General features: G+C 46.0%; 1 protein-coding gene across 1 annotated transcript in view; it reads left to right on the forward strand.

Moving 5' to 3' along the window:
* LOC142303272 (uncharacterized) overlaps positions 1–19,414 on the forward strand; it is a 38,012-nt gene extending 18,598 nt beyond the window's left edge. Inside the window, exons 3-4 of the mRNA XM_075344554.1 lie at positions 15,922–16,280; positions 18,509–19,414. Of these exons, the coding sequence (XP_075200669.1) occupies positions 15,922–16,280; positions 18,509–19,071 (922 nt within the window). The 3' untranslated portion in view covers positions 19,072–19,414. The remainder of the gene's footprint in view (positions 1–15,921; positions 16,281–18,508) is intronic.
* Positions 19,415–25,431: the final 6,017 nt, after the last annotated feature.

The following is a 25,431-nucleotide window of genomic DNA, read 5'->3' on the forward strand; positions in this document are numbered from 1 at the left end:
CATCGTTACCGATATATCGTCGGGGTCACGTCGCTAGTGATGCACATCCGGCGCCGGTAGCGACATCGCAGCGTGTGACACCAAGGAGCGACGATCAACGATTGCAAAATCGTTCAAAAACGGTGATCGTTGACACGTCGCTCTTTTCCTTAATATCGCTGCTGCCACAGGTACGATGTTGTTCGTCGTTCCTGCGGCATCACACATCGCTATGTGTGACACCGCAGGAACGCCGAACATCTCCTTACCTGCATCCACCAGCAATGAGGAAGGAAGGAGGTGGGCAGGATGTTATGTCCCGCTCATCTCCGCCCCTCCGCTTCTATTGGCCGGCCGCTTAGTGACGTCACAGTGACGTCACTATGACGCCGAACGCACCTCCCCCTTGAAGGAGGGATTGTTCAGCGGTCACAGCGACGTCGCTGGCAAGGTATGTGTGTGTGACGCTGCCGTAGCAGTAGCAATAATGTTCGCTACGGCAGCGAGCACCAAATGTCGCACGAACGACAGGGACGGGTGCTATTGCAATCGACATCGCTAGCAAACGCTAGCGATGTCGCAGTGTGTAAAGCACCCTTAAGAGTCTGTTTAAAAGCATGGTGTGACAGATATATCCATATAATTAGCCTCTTTTAGGCCATGCATGGAAATGCAGGGTGTTTTTCTGCTGTGTCTTTCTGTAGGTGTCCGCACCTGTTGCAATCATTTTTAATACGTTAATGAAGAAATATTAAGATTCTGCACTTAAAGCACAATTAAGATTTCACATTTTTTTCCAAGCTTCTCATAGAAGCCTATGGGGACAAACACACCAAAATCGCACAGCTACACACTGTCTTTAAATGCACAGAGGGCAAGAGTTTTCATGAAGTCATATCCATTAGGCTTGAAGTGCTGAAAGCAGCAGATTTTCACCACAAAAAGACAAAGTGGGAAATGGTCAAATACTTGACACTAAAGATGAGCGGACCCGTTGAAGTTTGGTTCTGCGGGGTCAGCCGAACTTTAAATTTAGTTTGGTTCAGGACCCGGACTTGACCTGAACCCTAATGGTAATCACAGGTTGGGCAGTCCGGGTCTCAACCCACATGCAGTCTGCCATAAACAGGACACATCATGGGGCTAGTGGGCAGGGTTTTTCCATTGTTATGGTTTGGTGCAAACTACATCTGATCACGATGTTGTTAGCCCCAGTGCGAGCCATTCAACCACTGCAAAGGGTCCGCACTGGACCGAGCAACTAGCGTACCTTAGCACAGTGATGGTCGAGTGAGTGCCGTTCATATGTAAAGCCTCCAAATTCTGAATCTGAACTCTTTTTTTTAATAAAAGTCCAAACACCAAAATGTGACGCCCCTGACCTTATCACACAGGGAACAGGGAACTGCACTCCTTTCTCTTATAGTGCAGAACTCATCCTCCATGGTTCTGGTATCCTAACTCTGGTATTGTTCCCATCGGCACTCAAATCCTAGCCACACCTCACACCACACACTGTCAGGCACACCAGTGGGTGGTCTAGCTGGAAAAGGGCCACCCGCCTAGGGGTCTGATAGACTGGTGGGAGGGACATAGTCAGTTGAGTAGTAGCTCCCAAAGAGTGAGGAGCTGGAGGAAGTTGTAGCTCCCTGTGTGACCTTGGTTCGGTCGCAGACGGTGGTCTGGTACCAAGCACGGCAGGGTACAGGACCCTAGATCAGGGAGTAGCTTCACGCAACCTGGTAATTCCCCTGTGGAGGATAGTCTCTTTATGACCTTTCCCCAAGAGCTCAGAGATCGGAGGCACCAACACAACAAGGGGGATAGGGCTTTCCAGCTTATGCAGCCTACAGAAATCCCAAGTGTCAGCCATCGAGAGCACAGCTCCCCTATTTAAATATAGGGAGCAGGATCCTGACAGCTTCAGGCCGAAGGGTCACTTAGGAACTTCTACAATTGTGCATGGAGGCAGGCTCCAGACCACTAACAATACCAGGGAGGACGGATGCCCGGATTCCCGGACGACCTCCCCAGAGTGGCAGCGGCACCCAGAGATGCCATGGCCTGTGTACAGGGAGAGAATGCCCAGCACATGATTATTGTCATGCTGGTTTCTTTCCAGCGAGACTTGTCCTCATTTAATTGGACGGGTTTTTTTTCCTTTTAGCACCTGAGGGGTTAATTATTCTGTGTCGCATAGGGCTATGGGGCACTCAGTCCCAGGCGGTGTACAACTGGGGAAAGTCACTTTGGTGGCCGTTGCCCGGTCCCGTGCCCTCGGTCCTTTTTGAAAAGGGGAATATTTACTGGGGGTTATACTAATGTTCACACATGACGCCACTTGCGGTGTTGCAGGTATGTAGATGGAGCCGCCGATGCACAATGTTCACTACTGGGGCTGGTGTTAATGGCAGCCTCGATGTTAGGCCCTCCGCAAGCAGGGCTGGACCCCAGAGGGTAGGTGATGTGACGGGTGTCAGAAGAAGGTAGGCCACACAAGGGTTTCAGTGCAACTGGTTCTTTACTCACTTTCTGGTGGTAACTGGTCACCTGAGGCCAGCTGGATTCCCCTTCAAGTCCCCTTAGTCCCAGTGCCAGTTTAGTAATCTGGTGCCTTCTTCTCCTGCACCTGTCTCTGGTTTGTGGGTCCCCATGGCATAGAGCAGCTGGAGGTCCCATCTGGTGGTCTTCCACTGCAGTCCATATGACAGTAGCGTGAACCCTGTGGGGTTGGAGTCTCTGGTCCTGTCCTCGGTTCTCTCTTTGCTAGAGTCCCGGACTTCAAGGTCAGTGAGGTCCTTGATGGCCCCCTCACTGTGCAGGTGTTATCAGGCCTGCCTGGAGCTTCTGCCTGACCTAGGATCCTATACCCTGTTGGTGCGTAGTTCCAGGAGTACTCCAAGGGCAACTAGCCTCCTGGGCACCAGGTTACTGTTCACTCCTAGTCAGTGCATCTGCTCACATCCACTCCTAGACTCCGACTAACTACTGTCTGACTGTCCACAGTCTGCCCCTCCCACCTGGTCAACTAGTGGACTGGACTGGCTCCTCCTCAAGGTAGCCATCCATTGGTCCTGGCCCTAGCCTTGTACGATTCTATGGGGCAATATTGGGGAAAACTGGGATTACTTGGAGTGTTTGTGTGTTACCGGCACTGGTCTTCTGGGTCCCTAGAGGGTAGGTTCTGCATCCAGTGGGGATGCAGTACTTTGTAGCTCCCTAATGGCTTCAGGGTTGCTACACTTTTTTTGCAAGTCTGCTGAGAGGCATTCCCTCTGGTGCTCTAAGTTATTTATGAGGCTGGACCTTTAAAAGGTTCCAGCATCCTTCACACAGTGCTGGTTATTTTCTCTCCACAGTTGATAGAGACAGCCTGTGTGTTTGCTCGTACTATATCCTAGTTCCTGTAGCCTTCTGCAAACAAGGTGAAGTTTGCAGAAGCGATATTATTTTGTTGTTTTTTTTTATTTTATTTTTGTGTGCTGTTCCCTCGAGGTGTCCCGTTGAACAGGTAGGGGGTCTCTTGACCAGGGTCCGTGTAGGAGACAAAGACAGGTTGGAGGGTCACGCCTTGCTACCTTCAAGTGTACCCGTGGCTTGGGGGCAAGTCAGGGTTCCCTAGCTTACAGGGTCAGAGAAGCCCCTGTCCCTGGGTAGCGGTCTATATGCGTGACAATTATTCTCTTTATTTTCACAGTTCCCCCACAGAACCCAAATTTCAGCTCCAGTGACGTAAACTACAACTTTTGCAGTTAGCTTGTAGTTGTATTTCTTATCAATCTGGCAGTCCGCCATGAGGCTTGGAAGAGTTCCCTCACAGAGCTAAAATTTTAACAATTGCCCTACAATGCCGCTTTTATGAATTCACCTGCACAGCAAGAGTTTCCAACAAAGAAAACATTTGAAGACTGCCCCTACACACCCTGTTTTCTCAGTTGACCCACAGACCAAGCAAAACCCCTTTAAATTAAGAACAACTAAACCCAAAGACAAAGTCTTGAACCAAGAGGCGGAGGTCCAAATGGAGGAGTAGGTGGGCATGGCGATATAGGTGGAAGAGGCATATGACAAGGTAGCCAACGTGTTTTTCTGTAATGATATATATTTTTTTGTTTTCTTTTGGTATTAGGCCACAGAAACTTTGGAATTGCAAATAGACTATAGCAATGTGTAGGTGCAGTTGGAATAGTTGTCAAGTCAGCCAAAAGTAAGGACAAGTACTGTGCAATGCACGGCTGGTTAATTGTAATGAATGTGAGCTTTCCCACATAGCCAAGATTGCTAGAGTTCCCCCACAAACTACTGAATTTTAAAAAAAGGCCCCTAAACAGCTTCTTTCCCCAATTGACCCTCAAGGCCAAGATTGCCCGAGATCTGCCACATACTACTCAATTATTAAAAAGGTACCTAAACAGCCTCTTTGCCCAATAATTAAAAACTTATTATATACAAAAAAAATGCAAATTTAAAACTGATACAAATGTTAAAGTAATTACCTTATTACAAGAATACTGACATATTTTTATCATTCAATCTGAGCGCTTCCTGTGCTCTCAATTTAATGATCCATCGTGCTTCTTTCCTTAGCAGGCTCTTGGGTATGTCCATCTTGCGGTGAATAATTAACCTTTTCAAGCCCAGCAAAGGTCAAGGCTTCAGGATTGTCCTTATGCTTTTCTCTGATATATTCTATAAGGGGAGTGGAATTCTTAGGGCTCATGCGCACGTTGCGTACTTACATGTATTTACGCTGCGTATTGCACTGCAGCGTAAATGCATGCGTACTGCATCCCCTGCACAATCTATGTAGATTGTGTATAATCCGTGCGCACGTTGCTTGTTTGAACGCAGCGATTTGGGTGCTAAAATTTTGACCCAAATCCGTGCGTTCATAAAAGCAGCATGTCAATTATTCCGTGCGCTTTGGATGCAGCTCCCACTCTGTCTATCGTGGGGGCAGCAGCCATAGTGCATGAAATCGGCTTTTTTCTACAAAAAAACTGCATCCATTATGCAGTGTTTCTGCAGCGATTTGAAGCGCACATGTGCTGTTAAATCGCTGCAGAATATTCAGCAGTTACGTGCGCATGAGCCCTTACCCAAGTAAATGGAATTGAAATGCTCATGGAGCGTTACATATCGAGGTCTAATGGACTTCCCGATATAAAACCTTTTACAAGGACAAAAATTAGAATACACAATTAACTTGGTTTTTACAAGACATGAAATTTGTAACCCTGTAAATTTGATCCCCAATTGTAATAGGATTACTAATGTCATGAAAACTGCAATATGTGCAACTAAAATTCCCAACTGGACAGGATTTATCTGGCCAATTAGTTTTGGGCCTTGTACAATTTTTTACAAGAATGTCTCTCAAGTTATTACACCTAAGTGTAATAAGAGGTTTCAATAAATACTGGGATAATGGCTCTGTTATGGACCCCACTCCTGCCACTATAGGACGCCCAAGTGGTGTGGATATAGATTTGTGTATCTTTGGGAGAACATACCAGTGCGTTTTACTTCCGTGCTCAGGGAATAACTTTTCAGCCTGTTTTTTTAAAGTAAACCTAGTGAAACTTGTTTTATTCAAAAGACTCCTAATTTAATTTTGAATTTATTGGTTGGATCAACCGTAACAAGCAAATACATACAAGTCTATGAAAGTTATCTTTTAGCCTCTCAAATATAATAATCCCTGGTTAACAGAACAATATTCCCTCTTTTATTAGCTTTCAGCATTATCACATCAACCCACTCATAAATCCATTTTATAAATATGTCCAGATTCATATTTTTTTTTCTCCCTAATAAACTTCTTTTTTCTTTGATTTTATTTCCAATTGAACTGATGTTAATTTTTTTTTCAATCTACTTTTGAAAATTTGTATACTAGAATACCTCAGAATCAGGGGATAGACACAGTAAGGCGAGCTTTACACGTTGCAACATCGCTAGCAATTGCTAGCGATGTCCAGCGCAATAGCAACCGCCCCCGTCGCACATGCGATATGTGGTGATTGCTGCAGTAGCGAACATTATCGCTATGGCAGCTTCACACGCACATACCTGCTCGGCGACGTCGCTGTGACTGCCGAACAATCCCTCCTTCAAGGGGGAGGTGCGTTTGGCGTCACAGTGACGTCACCGCGACGTCACTAATCGGCCGGCCAATAGAAGCGGAGGAGCGGAGATGAGCAGGACATAACATCCCGCCCACCTTCTCCCTTCCGCATTGCGGTTGAGACGCAGGTAAGGAGATGTTTGTCGCTCCTGCGGGTTTACACACAGCGATGTGTGAAGCTGTAGGAACGACAAACAACATCGTACCTGCGGTCGAACCGACATTATGGAAATGAATGACGTTACACAGATCAGCGATATTGTACGCTTCTGTGCTCGTTCATCGTTGCACCTAGGATTTACACGTTGTGATGTCGCTACCGGTGCCGGATGTGCGTCGCTAACGATGTGAACCCAATGATATATCGGTAGCGATGTCGCAACGTGTAAAGCCCCCCTAAGAGTCACCTTACAGATAGAGATGAGCGACCCTTTCAAAGCTGTGACCTGGCATTTCCATGTTGAAAATCAAGAGGTGGATGAGTGACAGGATTAAACCTATTGCTTCCAGACCCCTAGCACTACAGGCAAGACACAACTTGAAGACCCATCTTGGAGTCTTGATATTTAAAAACTTTTCAGGCAGACAGCAGAACAGTGACATAAATTACCCCACAAAATATCCCCATAGTGTTTTTGTACAGCAGTCAGGTATGGTCCATGCAACACACAGGATGTGGCCTGGCATTCTATTTTTAAAAGTGAGCACACAGTGACCGTGTCTTGTGCAGCAACGCATCCAGGCCTGGATAGTGGCCTAGAAATTTCTATAACACTAGGCTGAGAATGTGAGCCATGCGATGCACATATGTGATGTTTACACAGGCGTAGTGCTACCACCAGATTTTCACCATTATCGCACACGGCCTCCTCTGACTTTAAGTTTAGTGGAGACAGCCATTGATCAAACTGGTAGATAGCGGTCCACAACTCTGCAGCTGTGTGCCTGCTTTATTCAATGCATATTCATTTCAGCACTGCCTGATTGCATTGAGCCCTGGCTGAGCTGTGCGTAGGTTGGGGGATTTTCTCTGCACCGTTACAATGTGTGTTATAGTAATTGCGAGGTAGAGGATGCAGGTGGAGGTCCTAGAGGAGGTAGAGGAAGCAGAAGTGGTAGATCCAGAGGTTTGTCCTGCAAGCCTTGCAGATTTCAAGACTTGGGAAGCAGCACCTTCCCCGCTTGCCCCCGCAGGCACCAGAGTAACACAGTGCCTAGTCAGCGAGATGTATTGCCCCTGGTCATGCTTCCTCATCCAGGTGTCAGTGGTAAAATTCAATCTGGGAGATGGGAAAAAAGATCCAGCTTCCAAATAAGGATATGCAGATAAAATCCACTTTTTAATACATTTTTCCTTAAAAGTGATACAAAACTTTGTAGTACCAGATTTGTTAGAAATGAGCTCAGTAATGGGTCAATGATAGTTGAAGATAGATAGGTGCTAGCAACCCCCTGAAGAGCAATTAAGGTGAAACGCGTAGGTATGCGCCTGGAGGAAGCATAAGGATTAGTCACAGCAGGGCCAGTTGTGGTCTGCCCTTGTAAGGATGGAAGTTTGATGGGAAAAAGGGCCAGCAAAGTCCCATACAGGGAGAATGACTGGACCTCCTTCACCGCCTAAGAATTCTGGTAAATGGATTACAGCCCACAGGAGAGGTGTGAAAATCCCTGAAAAACAAGGATATTGGTGAGACCATTCCACTTTTGAGTGGACCCTTTATTAGCTTATGTGTGATCCTATATTTGACACAATTTGTGTGTATGTACATTCTTCAGTGAATGAATATTGAGTGGACACTTGCGCATGGGTAGTCCCAGAAGGGATTTGTTATTCTCCGTGTGTATCTGTCCACAGGAAATTGATAATCAACCGTGGGTCTTTTTGCCGAGTGCAAACATATGCTATTTTTGTGAAACAAAACTACCTTCTTTTTGTATGTGCTTTATTGGATGGGAATTGTGCATATTTTTGGGGAACCCTTTTATAAATAATATGTTCCATGATTAATTTCCATTCTTGGCACATATATATTTATTAATTAACCGGACATCCCTCCTGGTTGGGTCATAGAGGGGAAGAAAAAGGCCCCCCTTTCTTTGAGTTTGTTTTGGCCCCGGTACGTGGTGTGTACGTGTCGGACGGCTAGAACAATCTCGGTTTTAAGAGGTGAAGAATCACTTTATGTCTAAGTCTGTCTATTTTTATATGTTTTAATAACACATGATGCTATATTGATTGCTGACTTACCTGTGAGATCGTATTTGCTTTTTTCATTGTGCGGAGAGTAGGTTGTGCATGGCAAACTGGTGAACTGCGAGGGATGTGAAGGCATAAATGTTACGATGGAATGTGAAACATGTAGTGTGCTTGGACTGTTAGATGGGTCAAAATCCACAAGTGTGTCCACTTCTGTAACAACTGATGGGCTCTCACTCACCTCAACTGTAGCTGGTAACGAAGTGGAGATTCTGCATACAGATGTCTTGGTGAGAACAGTTTCGAGGGTGATGGAGAAAGAAGAAGCATCAGATGCAGTTGATGGGGCATCGGATAGTTGGGGATACCTGCTAGGATGCATTTTAGCACAGTTAGCTTCCCAGACTAACACATGTTGGTTAATCATGTGACGGTCCATAAATTAAGAAGATAAATTATTTGTATTTCTGCCACTATTGAGTCATTTTTTACAATGTTTGCAGATAATGTGAGTTGGGTCATCCATTCTGGTTGCAAAAAAGGCCCAGGCTAGGCAACCCTTGCCACCCATGTGAAATGAACACCTACCATCTCTGCTGGCCACAGCCAGAGTTTTGGTTGACGATGCAGTGGTTGTCCTGGCTGCATCACTCTGTGTCTGTGCGGGAAGCACCTCATCTTTCTCCTCCTGCACCTCCTCTGCTGAGCTACTCAGCTACGTGCCTCTGGGTTCACACCAAGTGGGATCTACAACTTCATCGTCATCCTCTCATCCTTGTTGTCGCACTCCTCGCCTTGACAGTTACCCTCTTCCTCATCTGACATCACAGTACAGTATGCATGTGCCTCAGGTATCTGAGTCTCATCATCATCATCACCTCCACCCCCACCGACACTTCATACAGCCCTTGATCCAACTGACAAAGATTTTGGCCATTGGTGCAGATGCTTTCCTCCTCTTCAGTATGTGAATCTTTGGAGCAGACCTCTGATGCCTATGGGATAGAATGTGTGAACAACTCTGCAAACTTGCCAATGTGTGGTTCCCCACAATCAGTTGGGTAGTTGGAGAGTTTTGATGCGGGGGGGGAAACAAGTGCAATTGGGGTGGCACCTCTGAGGAATGAACTGTGAGTGATGTTTTTGTTGCAGGAAGAGGAAGAGAGGCCACTTGATGCAGTGCTTGCCATTTACTCTTACAGTTAGGTCCAGAAATATTTGGACAGTGACACAATTTTCGCGAGTTGGGCTCTGCATGCCACCACATTGGATTTGAAATGAAACCTCTACAACAGAATTCAAGTGCAGATTGTAACATTTAATTTGAAGGTTTGATCAAAAAGATCTGATAGAAATTGTACACATTTCTTTACAAACACTCCACATTTTAGGAGGTCAAAAGTAATTGGACAAATAAACCAAACCCAAACAAAATTGTTTTATTTTCAATATTTTGTTGCGAATCTTTGGAGGCAATCACTGCCTTAAGTCTGGAACCCATGGACATCACCAAACACTGGGTTTCCTCCTTCTTAATGCTTTGCCAGGCCTTTACAACTGCAGCCGTCAGGTCTTGCTTGTTCGTGGGTCTTTCCGTCTTAAGTCTGGATTTGAGCAAGTGAAATGCATGCTCAATTGGGTTAAGATCTGGTGATTGACTTGGCCATTGCAGAATGTTCCACTTTTTTGCACTCATGAACTCCTGGGTAGCTTTGGCTGTATGCTTGGGGTCATTGTCCATCTGTACTATGAAGCGCCGTCCGATCAACTTTGCGGCATTTGGCTGAATCTGGGCTGAAAGTATGTTCCGGTACACTTCAGAATTCATCCGGCTACTCTTGTCTGCTGTTATGTCATCAATAAACACAACTGACCCAGTACCATTGAAAGCCATGCATGCCCATGCCATCACGTTGCCTCCACCATGTTTTACAGAGGATGTGGTGTGCCTTGGATCATGTGCCGTTCCCTTTCTTCTCCAAACTTTTTTCTTCCCATCATTCTGGTACAGGTTGATCTTTGTCTCATCTGTCCATAGAATACTTTTCCAGAACTGAGCTGGCTTCATGAGGTGTTTTTCAGCAAATTTAACTCTGGCCTGTCTATTTTTGGAATTGATGAATGGTTTGCATCTAGATGTGAACCCTTTGTATTTACTTTCATGGAGTCTTCTCTTTACTGTTGACTTAGAGACAGATACACCTACTTCACTGAGAGTGTTCTGGACTTCAGTTGATGTTGTGAATGGGTTCTTCTTCACGAAAGAAAGTATGCGGCGATCATCCACCACTGTTGTCATCCGTGGACGCCCAGGCCTTTTTGAGTTCCCAAGCTCACCAGTCAATTCCTTTTTTCTCAGAATGTACCCGACTGTTGATTTTGCTACTCCAAGCATGTCTGCTATCTCTCTGATGGATTTTTTCTTTTTTTTCAGCCTCAGGATGTTCTGCTTCACCTCAATTGAGAGTTCCTTAGACCGCATGTTGTCTGGTCACAGCAACAGCTTCCAAATGCAAAACCACACACCTGTAATCAACCCCAGACCTTTTAACTACTTCATTGATTACAGGTTAACAAGGGAGACGCCTTCAGAGTTAATTGCAGCCCTTAGAGTCCCTTGTCCAATTACTTTTAGTCCCTTTAAAAAGAGGAGGCTATGCATTACAGAGCTATGATTCCTAAACCCTTTCTCCGATTTGGATGTGAAAACTCTCATATTGCAGCTGGGAGTGTGCACTTTCAGCCCATATTATATATATAATTGTATTTCTGAACATGTTTTTGTAAACAGCTAAAATAACAAAACTTGTGTCACTGTCCAAATATTTCTGGACCTAACTGTACATATGATGTTTCTGGCCCTCATTTTCAAGTTGAAGCAATGTGCGACTTCCAAAGAAATGGACTATTGTAGCTTGTCCAGTAATGGAAACTGTTCTTAGTTCTCTTGAATTAGGATGAGCCGGTGTTTGCTCAGTAGAGCTATTGCTAAAATTAGAACATCCCCCAAATACACCTCGAACAACCCACCTATACCCCCTTCCGCCACGACCTTTTGATTTACCACTCATGTTTGATGTACCTTTCCTCTTTGAAGCAGATGTTTCACAACCCTAGGCCTACACCTGTCAGACACCCAAAAGTAAAATTGTGTATTTCTTGGCTGAGATGGCAATATTGAGATGGCCCACAGAAGTACCAGTACCTAGCAAGATGGTTCACTGGCAAATATTTAGCAGGCACTGAAAAGAAGCAAAGCTATTGAGATGGTTAATTGGCAAAGTGTAAGCTGACACTAAAAAGTATAAATACCTTTTGATATGGTTAACTGCAAAAATTTTAGCAGTCATTAAAAAAGTACCAATACCTATTTAGATAATTCACTGGAAATTTTTTAGCAGCCACTAAAAAGTAGTAATACCTATTGACATGGTTCACTGCCAAATGTTTTGCAGGCTCTAAAAAGTACAAATACATATCCCTGCCAAAGTTTTAGCAGCCACTAAAAAGTACCAATACCTATTGAGATGGTTCCCTGCCAAATACTTTGCAGGCAATAAAAAGTACAAATACCTATCACTGCCAAATTTTTAGCAGCCACTAAAAAGTAGCAATATCTATTTGGATCATTCACTGGCAACTCTTTAGCAGTCACTCACATGTAGCAAAATCTATTTATATCATGAAATGTTGATTTGTGGCACATACCTTTCCCTACACTGCACGTCATTATTCTACACTATCGCTCCCCTATCTATCTCAACTATCATAGCATTGTATGACCAACAGACTTTATGATGGGCTACTTGCAACTTTATAACCAGCAAATTATGTGTTCAGGTGCATTTGCCAATTTTAGCCAATGTAACCTTGAATCTTGAAAAAAAATCCTCACATGTAAATGTTCAAAACTGGAACAAGTTTTGACTTTTCTGGTTAATTGTGCTTTGATTAGATGAAATCTAGGAGACTACGTTTATCAGCAAATGTTTGTAATAAATAGTAATGCTTTCAGTTTGTTTCTACTGTGTTGTCATAACTCACTGTGCTCGATATCAGTGATTTTATTATATAACAGCTCCTATTGATTATTCTAAGGATATGAAGCTGTGCTAACGAAGGACAGATACATGGGAAGTTACTTTTTCCCTTGTTTTGTGAGATAAGGTCATCTCAGACCCGTAGAAGTGCACCACCCTGGAGGCCTCTGATGTCACGGCGGTGGCTCCGAGCGGTGATGTGGCCATACCGGGTGAGGGCGACAGGCTTTTTGTAATGAGGAGTAAAAATAATACTTAAAAAGGGGAGAAAGAAAAATAAAATAAATAAAGAATTTGTGACGCCAGTTGGGATGTTCGGCTGTGGTATGGCTGGGCACTGCTGGTGGTCCCCAGAAGTTAGGTGGTGATGTGCAGTGCCAGCGGGTTGTCCTCTTGCCCCCCTAACTAGGGCTGGTTCCTGGGGAATATGATGACGTAGGGATGGCGCAGCAGGGAATAAAGCAGCCAGAGAAAGGACAGGGAGCTTTTACTTTTTACTGGAGCTCAGCAGAATGGTAACATAGCATCCAATGATGGGGGTCCTTCCTGCCTTGATGGGAGTTTGGGCTTCTCTGCTGTGTGGTGGTAGTGTACTTCTCCTGCTACTATTTCCGTACCTGGAAATAGGTATCTTGGTATCCTTGGACTTCCAAGACAAGAACAATCCAGATTTGTAATCTCTTCTGGCAAGCAGGTGACTGGAATCCTGACGGAAGAATCTCTAGTTATTCTAGAAGTTTCCAGACTCACAAGTGCCACTGTGCTCCCAGGCAAATGTCACTGCCCCTTATAAAAAGGCTGCAGTCTCTCAGTTTTGCCACGAAAGGTGAAGGTACCAATGACCTAGGGACTGATACCCTGACAAGTGTAGCTGGCCCCTCCAGAGGTTTCTAGAAAATCACTTTAGGACAGGACCTCTCCTCAGTACACTCTTCTCTTCACCTCACACGATGGCTAACTGCCACTAACTCAAATTTACATCACAAGTAAGCTCCTCCCCTTTTTCCTTCTAGGGCTCATCCCTCAAGAGTTATTTTTCTCTCAAGTGACAACCCCAGTAAGGGAGTGTATGCAAATGTGTGTTTTGTTGTGAGCAGCATAGATAATCATATTCTCATCAGGACTTACAATACATGTTATACAGATGGCAATACATATATACCGTATTTTTCGGACCATAAGACGCACTTTTTTTCCCTCAAATGTTGGGGGAAAGTGGGGGGTGCGTCTTATGGTCTGACTGTGGCTGTGGGGAATGAGGTGCTGCGGTGGAGCGGGTCATCGGGGGCACGAGCAGGCTGTAGCAGCCTGCTGTGACCACGTGTGCCCGCTCATTACATATGCACGCCCATCCTCCCGCCCATTTCTCAGCGCAGAAGCCGGCGCTGACAGGTGGGCGGGAGGACGAGCGGGGACGCGCGCATAGTAAAGAGCCGGTCCACATGATCACCCCTGGCAATTACAGCCTGGAGTGATCATGTGCGGCTGTATTCACTGTTCCCCGCGCGTCATCAACAGCGCGGGGTGCAGTGAATCAGTACACTCACCCGTCCCCGTGTGTGGAGCCTTTCCCCCGCAGCACGCAATGTCTTCCTGTCTGTGCCGGTCAGCTGATCTGTGCCGGTCAGCTGATCGGCACAGACAGGAAGACATCGCGTGCTGCAGGGGAACGGCTCCACACACACACACACACACACACACATACACAGGTCAGTGGTGCAGAGAGGAAGATGATCAGTGCTGGAGGGAGTGAGGAAAAGGTGAGTATAAACGTTTGTTTTTTTTTCTCTGTGCTATAGGATACAGGCCATATACCAGGATGGTATATGAGCACGATGGGGGCATATAGCAGGATGGGAGTATATGAGCAGGAGGGATGGGGGGTATATGAACAGGATGGAAGTATATGAACAGGATGGGGGTATATGAACAGGATGGGGGTATATGAACAGGATGGGAGTATATGAGCAGGATGGATGGGGGGTATATGAACAGGATGGGGGTATATGAACAGGATGGGAGTATATGAGCAGGACAGATGGGGGGTATATGAACAGGATGGGGGGTATAAGAACAGGATGGGGGGTATATGAACAGGATGGGGGTATATGAACAGGATGGGAGTATATGAGCAGGATGGATGGGGGGTATATGAACAGGATGGGGGTATATGAACAGGATGGGAGTATATGAGCAGGATGGATGGGGGGTATATGAACATGATGGCGGTATATGAACAGGATGGGAGTATATGAGCAGGATGGGAGTATATGAGCAGGATGGGGGAATATGAACAGGATGGGGTATATGAACAGGATGGGGTATATGAATAGGATGGGGGAATATGAGCAGGATGCTGGTATATAAGCAGGATGGGGGTATATGAGCAGGATGGGGGTTTATAGCAGGATCATATACAAGGCAGGAGGATCATTACCAGGATGGGGTACCTTAGTAGAGAATTTGGGGACATTACCCCGATAACAGTGTCAGCAGCAAATCCTCGCCCCATAACAGTGTGTCATGACCACATTTTTTTGCTTAAAGTTTTATTTTCCTATTTTCCTCCTCTAAAACCAGGGTGCGTCTTATAGTCCGGTGCGTCTTATAGTCCGAAAAATACGGTAATTGTGATCTGTGCCAACTAGGCACAGGGCGACACAGAAGCGTCTCTATATGCCGTCGCCTGACCAGCCGCACTCACTTTCTCCCGTTCCCTGCCTGTCTGCATGTTTTAAAGGTCCCAAATAAAAGAAGTGGGTTTTTTTGTGGTGAGAGACATTTTTTTTTTCTGTGGATCTCAATTGAATCTTGCTTCTCTACTCAGGGGACTTGAAAGCACAGCGCCACCTTTATTCACTAGCTTCTGGAATACACAGCATTCAAACCTCCACCATAGTGATGAGACATCTAATTTTTTCTACATTTAGGTACACCCAACAGATGTTTTATAAACTTGTAAAGGCTTTTTGTTATTATGGCTATAATAAGTTATCCTATCCCTTAGATAAAGGTTTTATTATATCTTTTAGGTATATCTTTTAAAGGTAATGTTCAGAGCACGGTATCTTGTATGCCGTAGCGACCGCATGATAACACAGGCCTCACTATTTGGTTGTGAATTTGGTTAACATTATTCAGGTGCAGAAAGGGTTAACAAATTTTCAGTCAGTGGCTCTGAGGTATTCTGGCTCTGACAGGTTTAGTCTGGTTTTTGCGCGCCTGTTTTGCTGCCAGCTGATTGGATCAGCTGGGAGAAAGTGCGGGAATTTTAACTATAAAAGTAGCTGCTTCCGTCAGCTGGCTGTCAGAAGAATTGAAGATCAAGAAGAACAGCTGATGGAGAGCCTGCTACAGGAGTTCATGAAGAGGGCGAGCGAGGTCGGCGGAGAAGCCTGGCTTAAACAATGCCTGGCGGTGCCCAGGCGGCCAGCAGAAGCTGAGGAAGAGATGGACGGCGACGCTGCGGTGATTCAACTCACCGCTCCTGAGGAGATGGCAGAGCTGACTGAGGAAATCCCTGCAAGGAGGAGGTCCCAGAGACGCAGCAGCTTCCTCCCCCCGACGTCATCGTCCAGAGAAGAGGGGAATGCCGGAGCGGAGTTATCACCGCCCATCTTGTCTGCCGGGACTTCAGCACGTCATCCTCCTGCACCCGGTCATGTGTCCAGGAAGAGGAAGAGTGGATCATCTAGTCAGCGCCGTCGTAAAAGCGCGGCGCTGACCCAGGGATTTGAAAATCCTAGCAGGAGCAGGGCTGCACCAGCAAGTGTGAGCGTGCCGGAGGCCGGAAGAGCGACGGGGGCCCCCTGGTCTGACTCCCCGTCTGAAGAAGATGATCTGCCAGCTGGAGTCAGAGAACAGGATCATCAGCGTGGCTCAGCTGCAGAAGCTGGAATTCCAGAGGAGGGCCGAGGATCGCAGAGCAGAAGGAGGGGTGAGATGTTCAATGTTCCCCTGTCTGTCTCGTGTGTCGACCCTCTGTCTGTTAGTATGGAGTCTGTAGTTAGGAAGGTGTTAGGACAATTGTTAGCAGGGGGAGGGACGCCTAGGGGGGGTAGTGCAGCCCCTATTGGTAGTCAGGAGTCCATGTCATTGCCTGGTTATTTATTTAAAGAGGCATTGACATGTGACTTGTCTCCCCTGGGTTTTCATCTGCCGCAGCCAGTTAAAGAAAAGATTTATAAGGGGGAATTTATTGATTTATTTTCTCTGCTTCCGTCTAACAGAGAAAATGTTAATAAAGAGGATAAGACGGAGTTGGATGATAGGAAGAAAGGTCCCCTTAGATCTTTTCATAACTGGCTGCAGGCATTTTGCATCTTTTCCTCTGTTTTAGGGGAAAGGAACCCTTCTGTTTGTTCGGGGTTATTTCAGCACCTTGACAGCATACTGGAAGCTTATCGCAGCTTCGGCGGTCAGGCATGGCTGACTTATGATGAGAGTTTTCGTCAGAAGTTAGCCATCCATCGCAGTATGCTGTGGGGTCAAAAAGACATCGGTCTTTGGCTGAATCTGATGCTTCCTCAGAGAAGCCAGTTTGGTAGACAAAGTATTAATAATTCTACTGTTAGTAAAGGATTTTGTTTCGCTTACAATGAATCCAATTGTAAGTTTGCATCTAACTGCAGATTTCGGCATGAGTGCTCCTTTTGCGGGGGCAATCATGCCGTCATCAAATGCTTTAAGAAACAGAATCAGAATAACCAGCAACAACACAACAGTAAAGAGCCCATTTTTAAAGGCGGCGACTCTAGTGAGGTTACAAAACATGCTGGGTTGGTTAAGGCGCTCCCTAGACAGACAGAAGGCTGATACTAAGGGATTATCATCTTCGGGTTCTTATATTAGTTTGGCACATCAGCTTAAGGAAGATTTGTTTATGTGGCGGTACTTTTTCGGCGGGAGTTTTGAACTTTCCTACGTTTTGTAGTTGTTTTTGGTCAGGGTGAGTACGGTTTTTTGTCAAGGTGAATTCGTATTTGAGTTTTGGCGCAATTATTGGAAGGTTATTGTTGTGACGGTCAGTAGTACGGGAATGTCCTTATTTCCAGTTTTGCGGTTGGTTGAGGTCTGGGGTAAGTTGTGGTCAAATCGAAGGATGCTGTTGGTATCAGATAGCAGGAATCAGACAGGGTTAATAAGTTGGACAATGCTCTGTCTCTGCAGGATCGGGAAGAACTTTTTTGTATGGAACCGATGGCAATTTCTCTCGGGAGCCCGTGCCCAGAAGCTTTATGGATTGTAGTGATGGCTTAGTTGTTTCGGCTATTAAGAGGTCTATTGCTGATTCAACATGGGCCAGGTATTCGGCCGCATGGTTAGAATGGCAGAATTTTTGTGTTTTTCATAAAGTGGATTGTTTTCAGAGTAATGTGGGTTTAGCGCTTGAATTTCTGGATTTTTTGATGAGAAAGAATTTAGCGGTGGGGTCAGTTTCTAATATTTTTTCAGGTGTGTCTTTTTTCTTGAGATTGCATGGTCTGTTGTCATTGAAGAGTTTTTTCCCAGTTCAACAGGCATTGAAAGGCTATAGGAAAAGGACGTGGAAGCCGGATAATCGTAGACCTATTTCTCTTAAGTTATTGCTCTCATTGTGGAATGTGTTGCCATATATTTGCGTTAATGACTTTGAGTCAATGGTGTTTAGGGTGGCATTCGTTTTAGCATATTTTGGAGCTTTTAGGATTAGTGAGTTAGTTTCTGTTAGTAGGAGTCGGTTGTCAGGATTGATGTTTTCAGATGTTTTTGTTACTGATAAGTCGTTGAGGATTTGTATTGGTAGGTCTAAGTCTGATCAGGATGGTTTGGGATCAAACGTTAGGTTATTTCGGATAAAGAATTCAGTTATTTGTCCTGTCTCCAATGTTAACAATTGGCTTCAGATTAGACCTCCATTTGATGGGGCGTTTCTTATCCATCAGGATGGGAGTCCGGTGACAGTGTTTCAGTTTAATTCAGTTTTTAAAAAATCCTTGATTAAACTGAATCTAGAGCATCTTAAACTGTCATCCCATTCTTTTCGTATAGGGGCAGCTACAGAAGCAGCCATAAGGGGGTTACCGGCTAGTAAAATTATGGGGATTGGGAGATGGGAGTCAAAGCGTTACAAAATTTATGTCCGTCCAAGGTTGTTAGTATAAAATTTCTTTTTCTTTTTTGTAGGTCCCATTGTCATTTGGATAGTGGGACACTCTTACATATTTTGGGCCAAGAGAAGAGCATCAGGAAGGTCATATGGAGAGAATTTAGCCATTAATATTGAACATTTTAACATTTTGTGGTACAGCGTTAGAGGTATGAGATGGGACGGACTGATGAAGGAGATGAGCTGTTTAAAAACATTGTGGCCTTCTCCAAATTTAATCATTTTGCACTTGGGTGGGAATGATATTGGAAAAGTGAAAACTCTTGATCTGATTGCTGCCATGCGAAGAGACCTTTCAATCATTAGGTCATGGTTTCCTGATGCGGGTTTGGTCTTTTCCGAAATCGTTCCCCGTTTGCAGTGGCATTGTGACAGGCTGAGGTTTCGGGAGCGGATTCGGAAAAGGGTAAACCGTGCCATGGAAAGGTTTTTACCAGTTATAAATGGGTCAACCTACAGACATCTTGATCTGGAGGGTTTTCTGAGTGGCCTTTACAGGGATGATTTAGTCCATCTGTCAGACGTGGGATTGGACATATTCAATTTAGGGCTCCAAAATTGTATCGAGAAATGGCTGTGATATTTGTTAGTGGGGGTGGGCCAAGGACTGTTAGTCCTTGGCGTTTGGGTAAAGTCGCCAGTTTTACTGGCGGACTGGTTATTTATGGTATATGGTTATGGAAGAATTTTAATAAAATATTGGTTTTAATTATTTATTAATTAATTTATTTATTATGTAACCCTTAATAAATGTCACGGCCATTTTATGCCATTTACTTTATTCAAGTGTGGTGTCTTTAATTTAATGGGTAGGCCTTGTGTTGTCATGTTCAGAGCACGGTATCTTGTATGCCGTAGCGACCGCATGATAACACAGGCCTCACTATTTGGTTGTGAATTTGGTTAACATTATTCAGGTGCAGAAAGGGTTAACAAATTTTCAGTCAGTGGCTCTGAGGTATTCTGGCTCTGACAGGTTTAGTCTGGTTTTTGCGCGCCTGTTTTGCTGCCAGCTGATTGGATCAGCTGGGAGAAAGTGCGGGAATTTTAACTATAAAAGTAGCTGCTTCCGTCAGCTGGCTGTCAGAAGAATTGAAGATCAAGAAGAACACCCACCCTCCCCCCCCCTGGAGAAAGACTACTTCATGAACTGCTCTCGTCGTGACATTTGTTAGTGGGAAAGTCGCCAGTTTTACTGGTGGACTGGTTGGTTATGGACTTCTTTTTGAAAGTATTGGGTAAAGTCGCCAGTTTTACTGGCGGACTGGTTATTTATGGTATATGGTTATGGAAGAATTTTAATAAAATATTGGTTTTAATTATTTATTAATTAATTTATTTATTATGTAACCCTTAATAAATGTCACGGCCATTTTATGCCATTTACTTTATTCAAGTGTGGTGTCTTTAATTTAATGGGTAGGCCTTGTGTTGTCATGCTGGACTTATTATGTAATGTCTGCATATGTATGCTATGTAGATATACAGTTAGGTCCAGAAATATTTGGACAGTGACACAAGTTTTGTTATTTTAGCTGTTTACAAAAACATGTTCAGAAATACAATTATATATATATATAATATGGGCTGAAAGTACACACTCCCAGCTGCAATATGAGAGTTTTCACATCCAAATCGGAGAAAGGGTTTAGGAATCATAGCTCTGTAATGCATAGCCTCCTCTTTTTCAAGGGACCAAAAGTAATTGGACAAGTGACTCTAAGGGCTGCAATTAACTCTGAAGGCATCTCCCTCATTAACCTGTAATCAATGAAGTAGTTAAAAGGTCTGGGGTTGATTACAGGTGTGTGGTTTTGCATTTGGAAGCTGTTGCTGTGACCAGACAGCATGCGGTCTAAGGAACTCTCAATTGAGGTGAAGCAGAACATCCTGAGGCTGAAAATAAAGAAAAATTCCATCAGAGAGATAGCAGACATGCTTGGAGTAGCAAAATCAACAGTCGGGTACATTCTGAGAAAAAAGGAATTGACTGGTGAGCTTGGGTACTCAAAAAGGCCTGGGCGTCCACGGATGACAACAGTGGTGGATGATCGCCGCATACTTTCTTTGGTGAAGAAGAACCTGTTCACAACATCAACTGAAGTCCAGAACACTCTCAGTGAAGTAGGTGTATCTGTCTCTAAGTCAACAGTAAAGAGAAGACTCCATGAAAGTAAATACAAAGGGTTCACATCTAGATGCAAACCATTCATCAATTCCAAAAATAGACAGGCCAGAGTTAAATTTGCTGAAAAACACCTCATGAAGCCAGCTCAGTTCTGGAAAAGTATTCTATGGACAGATGAGACAAAGATCAACCTGTACCAGAATGATGGGAAGAAAAAAGTTTGGAGAAGAAAGGAAACGGCACATGATCCAAGGCACACCACATCCTCTGTAAAACATGGTGGAGGCAACGTGATGGCATGGGCATGCATGGCTTTCAATGGCACTGGGTCACTTGTGTTTATTGATGACATAACAGCAGACAAGAGTAGCCGGATAAATTCTGAAGTGTACCGGGATATACTTTCAGCCCAGATTCAGCCAAATGCCGCAAAGTTGATCGGACGGCGCTTCATAGTACAGATGGACAATGACCCCAAGCATAAGCCAAAGCTACCCAGGAGTTCATGAGTGCACAAAAGTGGAACATTCTGCAATGGCCAAGTCAATCACCAGATCTTAACCCAATTGAGCATGCATTTCACTTGCTCAAATCCAGACTTCAGACGGAAAGACCCACAAACAAGCAAGACCTAAAGGCTGCGGCTGTAAAGGCCTGGCAAAGCATTAAGAAGGAGGAAACCCAGCGTTTGGTGATGTCCATGGGTTCCAGACTTAAGGCAGTGATTGCCTCCAAAGGATTCGCAACAAAATATTGAAAATAAAAATATTTTGTTTGGGTTTGGTTTATTTGTCCAATTACTTTTGACCTCCTAAAATGTGGAGTGTTTGTAAAGACGTGTACAATTCCTACAATTTCTATCAGATATTTTTGTTCAAACCTTCAAATTAAACGTTACAATCTGCACTTGAATTCTGTTGTAGAAGTTTCATTTCAAATCCAATGTGGTGGCATGCAGAGCCCAGCTGGCGAAAATTGTGTCACTGTCCAAATATTTCTGGACCTAACTGTAGGTCAGTCATGGCGAACCTTTTACAGGCCTAGTGCCCAAACTGTAGCCCTAAACCCAATTTTTTTTCCGAAGTGCCAACCAATCCTATTATGTAAATAATTGATTTTAATTTTACCTTTGCAGTTTTCTCTTCAGCAGGGGGCATCACGCTCATGCATGCTTACCACACATTGAAGCTGAGCCCTTTCAAGACACAGCAGTTGGATTGATCTTCCTGGAAAAAATTGCAGCATATTAGACAGAGATTTTAGCATGGAATGCAATCAAATTTCACCCTGTAATCCACATCTACATTTCCAAGTCTGAACATCTTGAAATCCCAGACGTACGAGTTGCTACCCTCCCCTTTCATTGTGTAGTTATGTCAACCTTCTTGGGCCACTTCCTGGTAAACATATCCCCCATCCTGATATATATTTCCTACATTCTGGTATATTTGTCCCCATCATGGCCCCATCCTGGTAAATATACCTCATCCTGGTAAATGTCCCCCATTCTGGCATGTTCCTCCATGCTGGTAAATGTACCCCATCCTGACATATTGCCCATCCTTGTAAATGTTCTCCCATCCCGGCATGTACCCCATTCGTGGTAAATGTCCTCCATCCTGGTAAATGTTCTCAATCCTGGTTAATGTATCCCCATCCAGGTAAATGTACCCCCATCCAGCTAAATGTCCCCCTTCCTAGCATGTACCCCCATCCTGGTGAATGTCCACCTTCCTGGCATGTTCCCCTTCCTGATAAATGTTCCCCATCCTGGCAAATATTCCTCATATTAACATGTTCCCCATTCTGGTAAATGTTCCCCTTCCTGGTAAATGTACCCTATCGTGGCATGTTTCCTCCATCCTGGCATGTATGTTTTCCCCATCCTGGCATGCATGTTTCCTCCATCTTGGCATGTATAGTAGTTTCCCAATCCTGCCATGTATGTTTCCTCCATCCTGGCATGCATGTTTCCTCCATCCTGGCATGTATATTTTCCCCATCCTGCCATGTATATTTTCCCCATCCTGCCATGCATGTTTCCCCATCTTGCCATGCATGTTTCCCCATCCTGGTATGCATTGTTCCCCATCCTGGCATGTTTGTTTACCCATGCTGGCATGTATGTGTAGCGCCCTGGACAAGCCAGGGGCCACAGGTAACAACACACACACACCCCCACCCCCAGCAGTTTCCCAGCAGACATCCCCAGTGAAACTTGATTCCTTTCCTCGGGCTCAGACTGACACACCAGGTGGGCGGAGTCAGGAGATGGAGACACCCACCCAGGAGTTAGCTGGCCTGAGGCAGGAAACAAGGGGAGACAAGTCTAGGAGAGGAAGAGAGAGGAGGTCTGCAGAGAGGCAGATTGGAGCCTAGGGCCCTCGTGCAGTAGAGAGTCAGGCAGACGGTAGTGGCCGTCTGCAGGGAGCCGGGGAGACATTTGGTGGAACCGTAGGTAGCCGGGGCTGGGCGGTGGCCCACCGGTACTGAATCGGGGAGCCAGCTGGAAGCCAGAGGAGTGTATGGAAGGTGCAGGAAAGGACTCACACCACCAAACTGGGTCAGGGGAAAACACTGCAGCGTCTGTGGGACCCGTCCATCCAGCCGAGTGTTTTACCAAGAACTGTGTCCTGATTTCTGGCTAAGTGAGTACCACCGTGCCGTGCGGCACAGCGCTGCCCCTGCGACCTTGCACTTCATTAGGCCCTGCACCTGGCCTGCCATCTCTCATCCTCCACCCCATCACTGGGCCCCGGGACAACCAACCCCTACCCACGGAGGGGAGAACTAACAACTCTGCTGCTCCCTGTCACCGCTCCCGGGATCCCCATACAGAGCAGCGGTGGTGTTACCAAAAATCACCACAACCGTGGGTGACGTCACGGACAATCTCCCTTACCAAATCCCCTTTTACTGTGAAGCCTGGGATCACAGACCGGGTCACGCCACCGTGATACCCACAGAAATGACCCCGTGGCCCGGATCTGAGTACCCCCTGGTCCCCGGGCGTCACATATTCTTCCTCCATCCTGGCATGTATGTTTTCCCCATCCTGGCATGTATATTTTCCCCATCCTGCCATGCATGTTTCCCCATCTTGCCATGCATGTTTCCCCATCCTGGCATGCATTGATCCCCATCCTGGCATGTTTGTTTACCCATGCTGGCATGTATGCTTCCTCCATCCTGGCATGTATGTTTTCCCCATCCTGGCATGCATGTTTTCCCCATCCTGGCATGCATGTTTTCTCCATCCTGGCATGCATGTTTCCCCCCATCCTGGCATGCATGTTTCCCCCCATCTTGGCATGTATGTTTTCTCCATCCTGGCATACATGTTTCCCCCCATCCTGGCATGTATGTTTTCCCCATCCTGGCATGCATGGTTTCCCCATCCTGGTATGCATGTTTCCCCCCATCCTGGCATGCATGTTTCCCCCCATCTTGGCATGTATGTTTTCCCCATCCTGGCATACATGTTTCCCCCCATCCTGGCATGTATGTTTTCCCCATCCTGGCATGCATGGTTCCCCCATCTTGGCATGCATGTTCTCCCCATGCTGGCATGCATGTTTCCCCCCCTTGCTGGCATGCATGTCCCCCCCATGCTGGCATGTGTATATTTCCACCCCATGCTGGCATGTATGCCCCCCCCATGCTGACATGTATGTTTCCACCCCATGCTGGCATGTATGTCCCCCCCATGCTGGCATGTTTGTTTTCTCCACCCCCATGCTGGCATGTATGTTTCCCCCCCATGCTGGCATGCATGTTTCGCCCCCATGCTGGGATGCATGTTTCCCCCCCATGCTGGCATGCATGGTTCCCCCCCATGCTGGCATGTATGTTTCCCCCCCATGCTGACATGCATGTTCCCCCCCATGCTGGCATGTATGTCCCCCTTATGCTGGCATGTATGTCCCCCCTATGCTAGCATGTATGATGTATGTTCCCCCCCATGCTGGCATGTATGTTCTCCCTCCATGCTGGCATGTGTGTTCCCTCCCTCATGCTGGCATGTATGCCCCCCCATGCTGGCATGTATGTTTCCCCCCATGCTGGCATGTATGTGTGACGCCCTGGGCAAGCCAGGGGTCACAGGTCACAACATCACATGCACCCCACATTCCCTGCAGGAACATCTAAGCTAACCTAAAATCCTTGTTGTCTTCCTCCAGGGGCTGATGTCCACACCAGGGGGTGGGCCAGGCGGTTGGCTCCGCCCACCGAGGAGTTCACAGCCCTGGAGGCGGGAAAACAAAGCAAGTCAAGCTAGGGAAGTGAAGGAGTAAACAGTGAAGTGGTAAAGGAGGACAGTAAGAGTGGCGACAGAAAAGAAACAGTTAAGAAAGCCTGAAGTTGGTCCGGGTGTGTGCCCCGAACTGAGAGACAGCAAGGTCAGCAGACGGCGGTGATAGTCTGCAGGGGGACTGTTTGGAGGTTGCTGGAAGGACCGCGGACGGGTGGCGACCCGGCGGTACCGGAGCAGTATACGAAGAACAGTCAGCACCAGGGCAGGGGCCTTTCGGATCCCGGTAAGGCTAGGAGTCGCCATAATTTGCCAAATCCGTCAGTGAAGGGGACCTCTGTCTCCTAACAACCAAGTCCCGATTGAAGGCAACAGCCCGACCGTGAAGGGGAGACACCGCCACCACCAGGGCACCAGTTTCCCAGGGCCAGCGCCTGCGGGCAAAGTAGGGCTCCTTCAGCCCAGATTGAAGCCGAGGAGTGGGTAACCGGTGGGGACCCATCGCTACCAGAGACTTTACATAGGTGCAGGGAAGAGACCATCATCGCTAACTGCAGGGA

The sequence above is a fragment of the Anomaloglossus baeobatrachus genome, chromosome 1 (genome assembly GCF_048569485.1).
Source record: "Anomaloglossus baeobatrachus isolate aAnoBae1 chromosome 1, aAnoBae1.hap1, whole genome shotgun sequence".
NCBI classification, from domain to species: domain Eukaryota; kingdom Metazoa; phylum Chordata; class Amphibia; order Anura; family Aromobatidae; genus Anomaloglossus; species Anomaloglossus baeobatrachus.